Raw genomic sequence first — 14,699 nt, forward strand, 5'->3', positions numbered from 1 at the left:
CTGGGAGCCTGCTTTCTCCTCTCTCTCTGCCTGCCTCTCTGCCTACTTGTGATCAGTCTGTCAAATAAATAAATAAATAAATAATCTTTTTAAAAAATTTGGTATTTGCAATTATCCCTAATGAACACATAACCAAATCACTAAATATTGTCACCTTTCCAAATCTGCAGATTCCCTGATCTTAAAAGAATTCTTACTTTTCATGGCATGAAAGAGTAAGAATTCTTTTAATTAATTCTTACTTCCCCAGGCCTCACCCTCTCATTAAGGCAAGTTATTTTATTACTGATCTCAGCAAACTGCTGCCAAACAGGTGCTTCTCCCTTAGTCTTGGCCCAACTTCCCCACTGCCTGGCACCTGGAAGGCATACCAGCACAGGAGCAAAGCAGGACACTCTGATGTGATCTCCCTGGCCACAGCCTCTCACCAGGGAGGGGTCACCTGTCATAAGCACTATTCAAAACCGGGAACCAAGGTGTGGTCTGAGCTCCTTTAAGCTCAACAGTTTGGGGGCTCCTGGTGAATCTCCAGAGAAGAGGCCAGAAGAGGAGGATGGAAGGGGGGTGGCCTTTGGAGGGGGGAGTCCTCCTCTGCCTCATTGTCAGCCTTCTGCTTCCAGGTAAGATGGGGCAAGAACAGGGAAGACCAGAATGTGGTTCTCAAGGACATCTAGGAACTTCCCTGCAGCGCTTGGAGGACATTCAGAATTCACATATTAAGTTTTTTCCCTAATATCTTTGTCTCGATGTATGTGTGGGTGTGTGTGACGGATGGAAAGACATTCTGTTGATCAGGACATATAGCCTTCTCTATTCCTGTCCATACAGGAATCTGCCAAACTGTCCCACTTCACCACCTTGCCAATTCCACCTTTTCCTTCACTTCCAGTGTCCCTCCCAGCACACCCTCATGTCATTCTCCCTATCCTCTTCCCTTGGTATGGCATCTGTGAGAAGACTAGCCACAGATTTTAAACATGCCATGAAAGAGTAAGTGTAGAACACTGAGGGAGGGTAGGAATCAATCTGAGGTAGGAGTAGATGCTTTGCTTCCATGAGGGAATATTTGTTCCTAGTCTGGGTATATGCCTTGAATATTATGGAAAAAGACGGAGTTGTAGAGGAGCAAGCAGAGCAAAAGATCACCCAGTGCTGGAAATGGGGAAAGATTCTGCCCAGGTACTACCAAGATGACCCCTGATCGTAGCCAAGAGACAACATAACATATGCACAGGTCTCACTCTATATGATTGGCATCTGGTATAACCTCAGTGATAACATCTAATTATCCCAATGCTGGAAATAAGCCCCAAGACATCTTAAGTCACTACATCTGAGAAGGGCAAAATAAATGCATGGCACCGAGGTACACACCAATTCAGAGTGCCTACTACCTGTTACCCATATCCACCTAGAAAGTACAATTGTTTACTTCCCTTATTTTCTTGATAAGCCAGTTCTTGTCTTCAGTAAATGGAAGTCCCTGAGAATGAGGAAGAGAAATACACCATAGCAGATTTCTAAGTGACCTGGATGACAGGTTTTAAGGCAGCGCTGAGAGGTGCTCCTACGTAGACCCAAGAAGCCTGTGATGGGTGCACTTGAGGACTTGTTGAAGCGGGTGCCATTGTACCAAGGCCAAGTTTGCATATAGATGTGGGCAGGTTTTGCATGATGGTGAAACAATAGGAATGAGAATAGAGCACTGGCCAAGGTCACCACATCTACTTCCACCATTTGCCTACCAGGTCAGCCTGTCCTCTCTGGCCCGGCAGGAAGGGCTTTGGCCTTGGTGAATCTTGGCCCAGGAAGGAGGGCTCATCACCCTTCCAGTGTGTCACCTGTTTTCTCTCTGCAGAGAGGCTTCAGCCCTGGCCATAGAGGCCCTCTCTTACAGGGTCTCTGCTCACTACAGGAAGAGGCGAAGCTTTCACCATCAATTGCTCTGGCTTTGACCAGTATGGGGTGGATCCTGCTGCCTTCCAAGCAGTGTTTGACAGAAAGGCCTTCCGTCCAGTCGTCAACAACAGCATCCCCACTCAAGTCAACATCTCCTTCACCCTGTCTGCCATCCTGGAAGTGGTGAGACCTGGTCCCCACCTTCCATTTTTCTAATAGGGAATGAGGATCCTCTGTCTTGTCAACACAACATTGTTCTGATTCAGTGGTGAACAACAGATCCTCTAAATGGATTCTGCACAAATTAGAGGACTTTCCTATGGGATGGGGAGACATAAAGAAGAATGCTGTAGTAGTACTTTTTCAGGAAGGATTCCTTCTAGAGTCTGTCCTTTCTGAAATGTTCCAGGAAGAAGTGTCTATGTCAGTTAAAACCTGAATTGTCCCTAGATACAAGGGAAGACAAGCAAGGAAGACAGTTGAGCACCTAGAAATACGTCTGACCCAATAAGTTAGTAAACATTGGTAGGAATATGAGGTAGGCATGGGCAAAGTATTTTTGTACTAATAATCCTGGATGGGAATTTCTTTACCAGAATGCACAGCTCCAGCTTCTGACATCATTCCTGTGGATGAATTTGGTAAGGCAGATGCAATTATCCCCTTCTCACTTCCATTTGTAGTATAAATTTGAGGAGCAATGTAGGGGTTTCCTAGTCCCAACCTCTACTAAATCTATAATCTTTCGGGGACCAAATCACTCCATCTAGAACTGGACTGGCCTCGGGCACATGCACTTCCCTGGGGGAGCTTACAAAGGTAGAAATGATGATCTAAGACAATGGCCAAATGGTTTGAAGGCCAATATATTGGTGTGCTCCTGGGACCAAAGGGTTTTAGGATATACTTCTGCTCTGCCTGGAAAAAAAAACTAGGCCATTACAGGGTACTTTACCAATAACACATGGCTAGGTAAAGAAGGGAGAGGCAGGCTATGGTCGTTAGGGACATGAGTGTGGGAAGAAGAATAAGGGGAGGGCAGGAGGAGCTGACTGAATAAGCTCCACATTGCTCATCTCTGTTTCCCACTGCCCTGGCTATAGATGTGGGACAATCCTTTAATCAGTTGGAACCCGGAAGAGTGCGTCAGCCTCAAAAGACTCACTGTCTCGGCTGAAAACCTGTGGATCCCAGACATCTTCATCTTGGAATCGTGCGTATGGGGGCTGGGGAAAGCGAGCATGAAGCCTCTCTGCAAAGAGCAGCCTCGGGTCAGTGCAAGGCACAGGAACATCAGAAGACTCAGACAGGGCACAGCCTCAATTAACTGACCGCCACAGAACACCATGAGGTGTACAAGGGACAAGATAGAGTGACAGGAAAGAAAGAGTCCAAAAGGGGAGCACAGTAAAGGAAGACATGGGAAGGGAGGGAAACAAAAGCCAATGAAGGCCCCACAGCACCCACTCCCTCCCTCTCCTGAGCAGCATGGATGTGGATCGAGCACCACCGGGTCTCACCGCCTTTGTCAACAGTGAAGGTCGAATGAAGTACGACAGGCCAGTGCGGGTGACCAGCATCTGTAACCTGGACATTTTCTACTTTCCTTTCGACCAACAGAACTGCACGCTCACCTTCAGTTCCTTCCTCTACACAGGTGGGCAAGACATGTTTTGCTAATTATTCAAGATGCAGGGAAGATATTTAAGTGATATAGGTATATGGTCAGGGAAGGTTTTAGATCAGTGTTTCTCAACCCTGGCTGCCCACTCAAGCTTTTTTAAAAATACGAACAACCATGACTCACCCCAGAGATATCAATGTAATTCTTCCAGGTGGGGCCCAGGTGCTGATATTTTTACATGTTCTCAGGTGGTGCTAATGTGCAGGCAGGGTTAAGAATTACTGCTTTAACTCCTCAAAAAAGTTTATTAAAAAAAAAAAAAAAAGAACTAGAGAGGGATGCCTGGCTCAGTTGGTTGAGAGTCTGACTTTGGCTCAGGTCATGACCTCAGGGTGCTGGAATCAAGACCCACATCAGGCTCTGCACTCAGCAAGGAGTCTCTTTCCTCCCTCTCCCTCTGCTCTTCCCCCTCACCCTCCCTCATGTCCTCTCTCTCTCTCTAAGAAATAAATAAAATTTCTTAAAAAGAAAGAGAGAGAGAACTACAGGGGCACCTAGCTGGCTCAGTCAGAAGTGCATGCAACTCTTGATCTCCAGGTTGTGAGTTCGACCCCCATGGTGGGTGTAGTGATTACTAAAATAAATAAATAAGTAAATAAACTTTAAAAAAGGGGGCGGCGCCTGTGTGGCTCAGTGGGTTAAAGCCTCTGCCTTTGGCTCAGGTCATGATACCAGGGTCCTGGGATCGAGCCCTGCATCGGGCTCTCTGCTCAGCGGGGAGCCTGCTTCCCCCTCTCTCTCTGCCTGACTCTCTGCCTGCCTCTCTGCCTACTTGTGATCTCTGTCTGTCAAATAAATAAAATCTTTAAAAAATTAATTAAAAAAATCAAGACTCTATTAAAAAAAAAAAAAAAGAATTACTGCTTGAGATCTTGGATGGCCCTTGTGCCAAATGAGGCCCATCTGACCCTGAGCTGCTGTAAAGCTCCTGCTCTACGTTTTTTAGCTGAAGACTTTTAATTTTGATAGCTAACACGCTTAAACCAGTAAACACTGAATGCCACCAGGTTTCATGTGGTAGATTTAGATATATTAATCACTTTTTTTTTAAAGATTTTTATTTATTTACTTGACAGAGAGAGAGATCACAAGTAGGCAGAGAAGCAGGCAGGGGGGAGGGGGAAGCAGGCCCCCTGGTGAGCAGAGAGCTCGATTCAGGGCTTGATCCCAGGACCTTCGGATCATGACCTGGACTGAAAGCAGAGGCTTAACCCACTGAGCCACCCAGGTGCCCCTATATTAATCATTCTAATGGGCATGCATGTAATTATAAAAAGGTTGAGCTGTTCAAGTTCGATTCCACTAAAACAACATCATACAACTAGGGGATAGAGAAGGAAAATGGGAATGATTGCAAAAGTTCTTGAATCACATTTGAGTCATATCCAATATTCCCATAACAACTTTAACTCAGTCTTGCTTCCAACTTAAAAAAAAAAAAATCAAGCTGCAGCCTGCATACACATGAATTACTGTCCTATAAACCACTTTTGAGAAAACCTGGATGACTTATCTTAAAGAAACAGAGAGGAAATTTTGCTCAAGAATCTCAGTGGGGGAGGAATTTAATTTGGGGGCAGGAAACTGGGGAACACTTCTGGACTGAGTTGCCCCCGGCTTCCCTTACAGTGGACAGCATGCTACTGGGCATGGACAAGGAGGTGTGGGAGATAACAGATACATCTCGTAACCTCATCCAGACCCAGGGAGAGTGGGAGCTCCTGGGCATTAATAAGGCCACCCCAAAGATGTTGGTCGGCAGCAACCTATATGACCAGATCACGTTCTATGTAAGTTCAAGGGTCCCCTGTTTGACCTCTGATCCCAGTTCCTCCATGATTTTCTTCTTGATCTAAGGCACTTTGGGATATAAAAAGAATTTCCAGGGGGTTAAGCACCTGCTCTCCACTCCACCCTCTATCCTAACTGCCCTGAGGAAAGATCACCAGAGTTTCCCCCTTCCTCACCTCTTTCTCCTGTCCTCCACCCTGCAGAGAGGAGGTGCAGCTGGGCACTTACAAGCTCTACTGTTAAGAATGGAGCAGCCACCTCTGTGATGGTCCAAAGGGCCCTATTTGCCCCTGAAAGTCTACAGTTGTTTTGTTCCCAGCAGGTTGGACATATTTACCACTGAAAATTAGACAACAAAGCAGGGCACAATTAAATGCATGTGTTACCTAAAGCCATCATCCCACAGCCAGCCTAACAGCACATCAGCAAGGATTACAGTCAAATATACAAGAGCCCTCTGGGCACTTGGGTGGCTCAGTGGGTTAAGCCTCTGCCTTCGGCTCGGGTCATGACCCCAGGGTCCTGGGATCAAGCTCCACATTGGGATCCCTACTCAATGGAGATCCTACTTCTCCCCTCTCCCTCTGCTGCTCCCCCGCTTGTTTGTGCTCTCTCTCTCTCTCTGTCAAATAAACAAAATCTTAAATATATATATATATATATATACTCTGACATCAGTACATTTGCCACATTCTCCATAATCTCTCCTCCCCACCAGGTGGCCATCAGGCGCAGGCCCAGCCTCTATGTCATAAACCTCCTGGTGCCCAGTGGCTTTCTGGTTGTTATCGACGCCCTCAGCTTCTATATTCCGGCAGAAAGCGAGAATCGTGCCCCATTCAAGATGACACTTCTGCTGGGCTACAACGTCTTCCTGCTCATGATGAATGACTTACTCCCAGCCAGTGGCACACCCCTCATCAGTATGGTCCTTTCCACTTTCCAGGAAAGCAAACGCAGCAGGGCATAGGGAGGGGAACCAGGAACCGGCTCCCTCTCCACTTAAGGAGGGAAGGGGTTGCAAGGACAGACTGGATTTGGAGAAAGTCTTAAGGAAAGTGTAGAGATGAATCTGCCCTCATTTAGTTATAATCTGTTTTTCCCTCAGGTGTGTACTTTGCCCTGTGTCTGTCCCTGATGGTGGTCAGCCTCCTGGAGACCATCTTCATCACCTACCTGCTGCACCTGGCCACTACCCAGCCCCCACCCATGCCTCAGTGGCTCCACTCTCTGCTTCTCTACTGGGCCAGCCCAAGGAAATGCTACCCCTCTGTGTCCCAGAAGGGAAATAAGGGCCTTGGCCCCACCCCCAACCACCTGCCTGGTAAGGGGAGTCAGCACTGCCCCCACTTCCTCTTCCCACACCTCCACTCCCCACTTTGCCTCCTTCCCTGGCCCCCTCCCTCCCCAGGTGCACTTCATGGCCCATGGCTGAGTCTCTGTTTCTCTGTAGGCGTGAAGGAGCCCGTGGAGTTGGTGGGGAAGGTGGCAGGTCCCAGAGAGGCAGAGTTAATTGGGAGCCCTGAGTCAAGGGTCCAGGAGGAACAAGAGGCTCAGAGGCAGCCCTTGGTCGACCTGTGGGTGCAGTTCAGCCACATGATGGACACCCTGCTCTTCCGCCTCTACCTGCTCTTCATGGCCACCTCCGTGGTCACGGTCATCGTCCTCTGGAACACCTAAGCAGATATCCACATCCACTTCTCCCTGCAGACCACAGCTGCAGTTTCTCTTGGTGTTAGAGCCAGCCAGACCTGGGCCCCTTTTCTGATCTTAGCTACTTATCCCCATTTATACTCCCCAAACTCCAACCCTAAGGAGCAGGTTCAGAACTGCCCCAAACAAGTTACTGATTTCTCATATGCCATGGTTCTCATTCTTAAACACTTTCAGTATTCCTTAGCCACACCTAACTTCTGACTGTTAACAAAGGAGGTTGGGGTCAGCAGAGTCTCTCCTTGATTGATTGTTCCAAGAAACAGGAGGTTTCTTCAGGAGGTACTGGCTCCTCAGTACATTTAGGGTAGGTCTACAAACACTGGAGCGAGAGTCCTCTTGCAGACACTCTGATAACTCACTCTAAACAACTGTAATCTAATGTGATTTGAAGTCTTTCAGACACATTTACAGATTTAAAAAAATGAAAAGGTCAAGTCTCATTTGTAAGAAATCACTGTAAAATATTTATAATTGCAAAATGCTTCTTTCATCAACCACTTTCATTTCACTTGCCTTTACCTCTCTCATTCCTGACATTGTTCTTTGAAATAAATGATATATTGTATCTCTCCCCACCTCCAGAGTTCACAAAAATCAAACAGGGAGGGCCTTCTGAATATATGCTTGGGGGTACCTGTGTGGCTCAGTTGGTTAAGTGTCTGACTCTTGACTTCCACTCAGATCATGATCTCAGGGTCATGAGATTAAGCCCTGCTTGGGGCTCCACACTCAGCAGAGTCTGCTTGAGATTCTCTTTCTCCCTCTGTCTCTGCCCCGCCCCCCACTTGCTCTCGCTCACTTTCTTGCTCAAATAAATAAATAAAATCTGATATACGTGCTTAGAGGAGGCCTAGGAAGGCTGGTTAAGGACCTCAATTAAAGGGCTCAAGTTAAACAAATCATCACATAGCCATACAATTAGATGACTTGTAGCCATTTAAAGTAAGACTATAGATCAAAGTTAATACCATGGAAACAGGTCCCTGACATATAAAGTGGAAAAAACAAGTTACAAAACAGTTTTTATATGTTAAGTTCTGTTTGGAAAAAAAGGAAAGAAGGAAAGTAAAGAAAAAGAGGGCTTGAAAGAAGTGCAGAGAAAAAAGTGCAGATGGCTAGAGACCAGAACATAAGCAAACTTTGTCCTGGATAATGGGATGAGAAATGATTACCTTTTTCTTTTATATCTTCATCTGTGTTTTCTTAGTTGTTTTCAATGAACATGTATTATTATTTTATTATTATTATTATTTATTTGACAGAGAGAAATCACAAGTAGACGGAGAGGCAGGCAGAGAGAGAGAGGGAAGCAGGCTCCCTGCCGAGCAGAGAGCCCGATGCGGGACTCGATCCCAGGACCCTGAGATCATGACCTGAGCTGAAGGCAGCGGCTTAACCCACTGAGCCACCCAGGCGCCCGAACATGTATTATTTTTACTATCAAAAACCCCCTAGTTTTTAAAGTGTTCCTAATCAATAATACTTTACACCTTCCTGGGCAGATATGATCTTGAGAAGGATTCTAACAGCTGGCCCTCAAGAACTGAAAAGGGAAGAAAAAGAAGACCAAAGACAAATTTCTGAATTATACTTTAACTAGGTGAATACATTTCAGAGATTTATTTATATTTCTGTCTCCACTAAGAGAGTATAGATCTTCGTGTAGATCAGGTACAATGTCTCATTCATTTTTATAACTCAGTATATGGTAATAATCCTGATATACCATGGGTCCTTAATACAGACTCACTGAGTGATTAAATGTATGCATTAATGCCAGCCAACCAAGAATCCGTATTTTACTCTCCCTAGTTAAAATCCCTTTTAGCCCATCCTGGTATATTTTATTTTATTTTTCCATGTCTCATATGGAAAATTAGCAACCCATTTTTATAATTCAACTTTGCCTTTGAGTTCTTAAAGATGTTAATTATATACCAACAGGCATTTCTGCTTGCACATTCTCATGTGTTTCTTTCCATTACTCAGAACATATTTCTCATGCAGAAACCTGTCCTTGACTTTTGCCAATAGCCTACAGTGAAGAGTGTTTACCACATCTTTCAGGAATTTCAAATTTCTTAACATCACTTTTGCATCATTTCTTTTCCCTTTCCCATCTCCACATTTATATTTCTCTAGATGTCATTTTCTAATTTTTTTCCACCTATTGACAGGTGGCTTTGGGTTTTCTGTGTCAAGACCATTATAACTGACAATATCCTTTGCAAAAGAACATCCTGTTCATATGTTAGGGTTGAGGTGAGCCTTGTAGTCTGAAATATGACCTAAAAACAAAGCAAAACATTTTAAGGCAGTACTAGCTTAGACATGTCATCAGGAACAATAGGAGTATTTCACAGCTTCGGAGCGGGTGCTTCTGGTTCCAGCCATCCTTCTCTCATTTAAAAGATATATATAAATAGTAGCCCTTGTGATAATAACTTTATTTTCTTTTCCTCCAGTTTCTATTATAAACCTCTGTTAAGAATGTGCTTTGGAACTTTATGGACTGTAAAAACCAGACCACTGGGATGCCGGGGTGGCTTAGTCAGTTAAGCATCTGCCTTCAACTCAGGTCATGATCCTCCGATCCTGAGAGTGAACCCTGCATTGGGCTCCCTGTTCAGCAAGGATTCTGCTTCTCTCTCCCTCTGTCCCTCTCCCCTACTTGTGTGCTCTTTCTCTCTCTCAAGTTAAATTAAAAAAAAATAAAAAAGGCAAAACCCAGCCCACTGGCCCTGGATATATTACTGTCCTCAAATGTTTGATCATGTTTCTAACTTCTTGAGTTGTTTCTACTAGCTTCCCACTCTCTTTTCATTAGCAGCATCCAGGGGTATCCTCACAACCTTTTCACATCTCTGTGTTTCCTTTTTTTTTTTTTTAACTCAAGTATAGGGGACACACAATGTTACATTAGTTCTGCATGTACAACATAGGGACTTGACAAATCTATGCTATGCTATGCTCACCACTGTGACCATACAACACTATGAAGTACCATTGACTGTATTCCCTAGGCTGTGCCTTTCATCCCCATGACTTAGTCATCCCATACCTGGAAGCCTGAACCTCCCTCTCCCCTTCACCCACTTTACCCAAATCTCCCCACCTTTGGCGACCAGCAGTTTGTTCCCTGTATTTATGTGAATATCTTTTTGTTGTTTATTGGCTGTTTGTGTTCTCTGTCCTATAAACTGCCAATTCATTTACTCAGTTCATTTTTCTGATAGGGTTTTTTGTCACTGTTACTCATTTATAGGCATGTTTTACATATTTTCTACTATTCTTTTGTCAGTTACATGTTGCAAAGGTATTTTCCCAGTTTATGATTTGATTTTTCGCGTTTAGTGTCCTTTTTAAAAAGATTTTATTTATTTATTTGAGAAAGAGAGAGTGAGAGAGAACACGATTGGAGTGAAGGATCAAGGGAGAAGCAGACTCCCCGCCGAGCAGGGAGTCCAATGCGGGCAGGACTCAATTCCGGAACTCGCGGATCATGACCTGAGCCGAAGGCAGACATTAAACCAACCGAACCACCCAGATGCCCCACATTTATTGTCCTTTAATGAAAATAAGTTAAATTTTTAAAAATTTTATTTATTTATTTGACAGAGAGAGATCACAAGTAGACTGCGAGGGAGGCAGAGAGAGAGGAAGGCAGAGAGAGAGAGGAAGGGAAGCAGGCTCCCTGCTGAGCAGAGAGCCCGTCTCGGGGCTCGATCCCAGGATCCCGGGATCATGACTTGAGCCGAAGGCAGAGGCTTAACCCACTGAGCCACCCAGGTGCCCCAGTTAAAATTTTTTTAAATGCTGAATTTATCAATCATTTCCTTTATGTTTGTGATGTTAGGGTCCTATTTTCAGAAGTCCTTCCTTACCCAAAGTTCTAAACCCTAAAAAAACGCAGAGAAACTGGATCATTCATACATTGTGGGTGGGAATGTTAAATGGTACTGCCACTCTGGAAGAGTGCTGCAGTTTCTTTAAAAACAGTACATGCAAATACCATATAATCTAGCACTTCTGAGTATAATTTCCAGAAAACTTTTGTTCACACAAAAACCTGTAGACAGACGTTTATAACAGCTTTATATGTAAGAGAAAAACTATAAACAACTCTGTGAAAAAATGTATATTTGGTCTTTGCTCCCAGTTCCTGACACAGAGTTCATAAATCCCTTGGAGGGACGCCTGGGTGGCTCAGTTGGTTAAGCAGCTGCCTTCGGCTCAGGTCATGATCCCAGCGTCCTGGGATCGAGTCCCACATCGGGCTCCTTGCTCAGCAGGGAGCCTGCTTCTCCCTCTGCCTCTGCCTGCCATTCTGTCTGCCTGTGCTCTCTTTCCCTCTCTGACAAATAAATAAAAAAATCTTTAAAAAAAAATAAATAAATCCCTTGGAATTTCCTAGGTAATAAGAGCATCTTTTGTTCTAATGAGGTGACTCTTGGTAGGCTCCTGGATAACTTCAGGATGGGAACTGATCACCAGAAAGACCAAGGCATGACGGGAAGCTTGGAACTCTCTGCCCCATCCCCATCCTTAGGGAGGGGAGAGGGGCTAGAGATTGAGTTCATAATTGATCATAATTGATAAATGATTACATTATTATGTGATGAGGCCTCCACAAAAAATCCTTAAACTATGCAGTCTGGAGACCTTCCAGGTTGGTGACACATCCACCTACATGCCACAACTCTACAGAGAGAAGAAGCTCCTGCCTTCGGAACCCTTCCAGATCTCACCCTGCGTACCTTTTCACCTGGCTGTTCATCTGTATACTTTAATATAAACTTTTCAGCCAGTAAACAGAAGTAAATGTTTCCATGAGTTCTGTGAGCTGTTATTGCAAAAATCTGAATCTGAGGAGGGTGTTGTGGGGATCCCCAATTTACTGTCAGTTGGTCAGAAGTACAGGAGGACCTGACTTACAATTGGCCCCTGAAGCGGGGTTCAGTCTTGTGGAATTGAGCCCTATACCTAAGGGGTATGCCAGAAGGGGTAGTTCAGAAGTACTTAGTGTGAGGGGAAAAACCCACAATTTGGTATCAGAAGTGTTGTGTGAGGACCTGGGTGGCTCAGTCGGTTAAGCATCCGACCCCTGATTTCGGATCAGGTCATGATCTCAGGGTCCTGGGTTGGAGCCCTGTATCAGGCTCCATGCTCAATAGGGAGTCAGCCTAAAAGTCCCTTCCCCCTCCCTTTGCCCCTCCCCTCTCAAATAAATAAATAAATCTTTTTTTTTTCCAAGTGTTGTGAGGAAAGTAGAGGAAATAAGTGTTCTTCCTTAAATCTCAGAAGTCCCTCAACAAAATTTAAAAAATTTTAAAAACCTCAGAAATCCTTCAACAGATAAGTGGTTGAACAAACTGGGGTACATTCCTACCTCGGAATACTAGTCAGCAACAAAAAGGAATGCATCCTGATACACACAGCCATCTGGATGGGTCTCCCGAGAAATAACGAGAGAAAAAAAGCCAGTCTCAAAAAGTTTATACTGTGCTATTTGATTATAATATAACATTCTTGAGACAACACAATTATAGAAACAGAGAACAAATGAATGGCTGCCAGACAGCAGGAGCTTAGGGAGGGAGGGAGGTGGTTGTAGCTATAAAAGGAGAACATAGGGATCCTGGTGTTAAAGTTCTCTATCTTGACTATCTATCAGTATCAGTATCCTGCTTGTGGTAATGGTAACACAGGCCAGCCCAAAAGTTTTCAATGAAGTGTGAATCACAACCATCTGGGGAGATTTTAAATACACACACACACCTCCATAGGGGTCGGGGAGGCGGGGCGTGCAGCTATCTTCAAAAAGCTCACCAAGTGGTTTTTTTGCTCACACATTCCCACGTGGCCCCAGGGCTGTAGGCCTTTAGAGATATTACATAAGGAAAGAAAGCAAGAGAGTTAGGAGGATGGCAAAATGAAGAACTGGACTGGGCAGGGGTGCCTGGGTGACTCAGTCAGTTAAGCACCCGCCTTTGGCTTAGGTCATGATCCCAGGGTCCCAGAATCAAGCCCCAAGTCTGGCTCCCAGCTCAGTGGGGAGTCTGCTTCTCCTTCTCTCTCCACCTCTCCCCCTGCCTTGTTCTCTCTCTTTCTCAAATGAATAAATACACTCTTTAAAAAAAGAAGAAAGCATTGGGCTAGGGAAAACCAAAGAGAGGAAACCTTATGAAGATGTCCCAGTAGTGCAAACAAGGGATGAGGCAGGTCGGTACTGGCTGTGCTAGCTGTGAGGGCAGAGGTCCATTGGTTAGGTTTACGTCATGAAAGAAAAGCTTGCTCTCTCAATATTTTTAACTCACTACTGACAATAATCCCTAATGTCCACAAGTGAGTAAAAAGATACATTTCTAGGTCTGCAACAAAATAATTACAAGTTTTTGCCTTGTGTCTCCACCACATCCCTTTCTGAGGGATCCATGCACTTTCCCTGAGGCATAGTTAGTTCCAGAAGCACCTGATGAGACCTTTATCAGTGGCTTTACCTGACCCATCTCCCACATCCTCCATTTTCCCTGAAAGGTACTTGGAACTCAGATTTAAAATCACTCATCTAGACAAGGCTGCTAAACAGGTGATTTTTCTCCCTGGTCTTGGCCTAACTTCCCCAACTGCCTGGCACCCAGAAGACATACCAGCACAGGAGCAAAGCAGGACACTCTGATGTGATCCCTCTGGCCACAGCCTCTCACCAGGGAGGGGTCACCTGTCAAGAGCACTATTCAAAACCAGGAACCAAGGTGTGGTCTGAGCTCCTTAAACTCAACAGTTTGGGGGCTCCTGGTGAATCCCCAGAGAAGAGGCCAGAAGAAGAGGATGGAAGGGGGGTGACCTTTGGAGGGGGGAGTCCTCCTCTGCCTCATTGTCAGCCTTCTGCTTCCAGGTAAGATGGGGCAAGAACAAGGAAAGATGGGAATGCTGTTCTGGGCAAAATCTAGAAACCCTCTCATTCTCCAGAACTAGAGAGCATCTAAAATAGCTGGGTTAAACATTTTCTTTCTCTGTAGGATCTATGTTATGGCTTCCTTGGAAACAGACAAAAAAACCATTTCACTGATCAGTACACACAGTCCCCTCTTCCACTTGTCTGCTTAGGTATCTACCAAATCCTTCCATTTGCCAGCTCTCCAATGCCACCCCTTTATGGTGCCCAACCTTTCCTTTCTACCAAGATATAGTCACTATGAACAGGGTGGTTTGGGTTCTGGTAACAGGAACGTAGCTCTTTCCCCACCTCACTCAGGAAGATCTTGCAGAGGAGGTGATGGAGAGGGGAAAGGACGACACTTTCTTCCCCTGCAATGTGTTTCTCCTTGGTTTGGAGGTGTACCTGATGAATTAGCTGGCATGGGGAGTAATGGACGAGGTACAATTGCTGGGCTGTAGTTACAGGAATCACCACAGAGTCACCTGTGGCTGGGAGGCGGGTGACAGGGCCCTGAAGGGCTTCTACATGTCATTGCCCAGCTCCACTAGGCACAGTGAGATCCTCTCAGAATGGTGACCATGAGGCTGGCCCCCATGGATCTTAGAGGAAGCCACTGAGCAGGAGATGGGCACAGAGCGCAGCACATGCTGGGTAGTCAATAAATTC

At 45.2% G+C, this 14,699-nt stretch overlaps 1 protein-coding gene and 1 long non-coding RNA gene across 2 annotated transcripts in view; one reads left to right on the forward strand and one right to left on the reverse strand.

Moving 5' to 3' along the window:
* The window catches only part of LOC122908749, a 43,480-nt gene that overhangs the window by 5,787 nt on the left and 22,994 nt on the right, over positions 1-14,699 (reverse strand). The window lies entirely within an intron of this gene.
* Positions 513-7,060, forward strand: LOC122908746 (5-hydroxytryptamine receptor 3C-like). The gene is made up of 9 exons (XM_044251879.1): positions 513-620; positions 1,916-2,082; positions 2,496-2,540; positions 3,003-3,112; positions 3,387-3,556; positions 5,213-5,373; positions 6,093-6,297; positions 6,483-6,698; positions 6,828-7,060. Exons 1-9 carry the CDS (start codon positions 554-556, stop codon positions 7,052-7,054), a joined length of 1,368 nt encoding a protein of 455 aa, XP_044107814.1. The 5' UTR covers positions 513-553; the 3' UTR covers positions 7,055-7,060.

This window comes from Neovison vison, chromosome 6 (genome assembly GCF_020171115.1).
Source record: "Neovison vison isolate M4711 chromosome 6, ASM_NN_V1, whole genome shotgun sequence".
NCBI lineage: Eukaryota > Metazoa > Chordata > Mammalia > Carnivora > Mustelidae > Neogale > Neogale vison.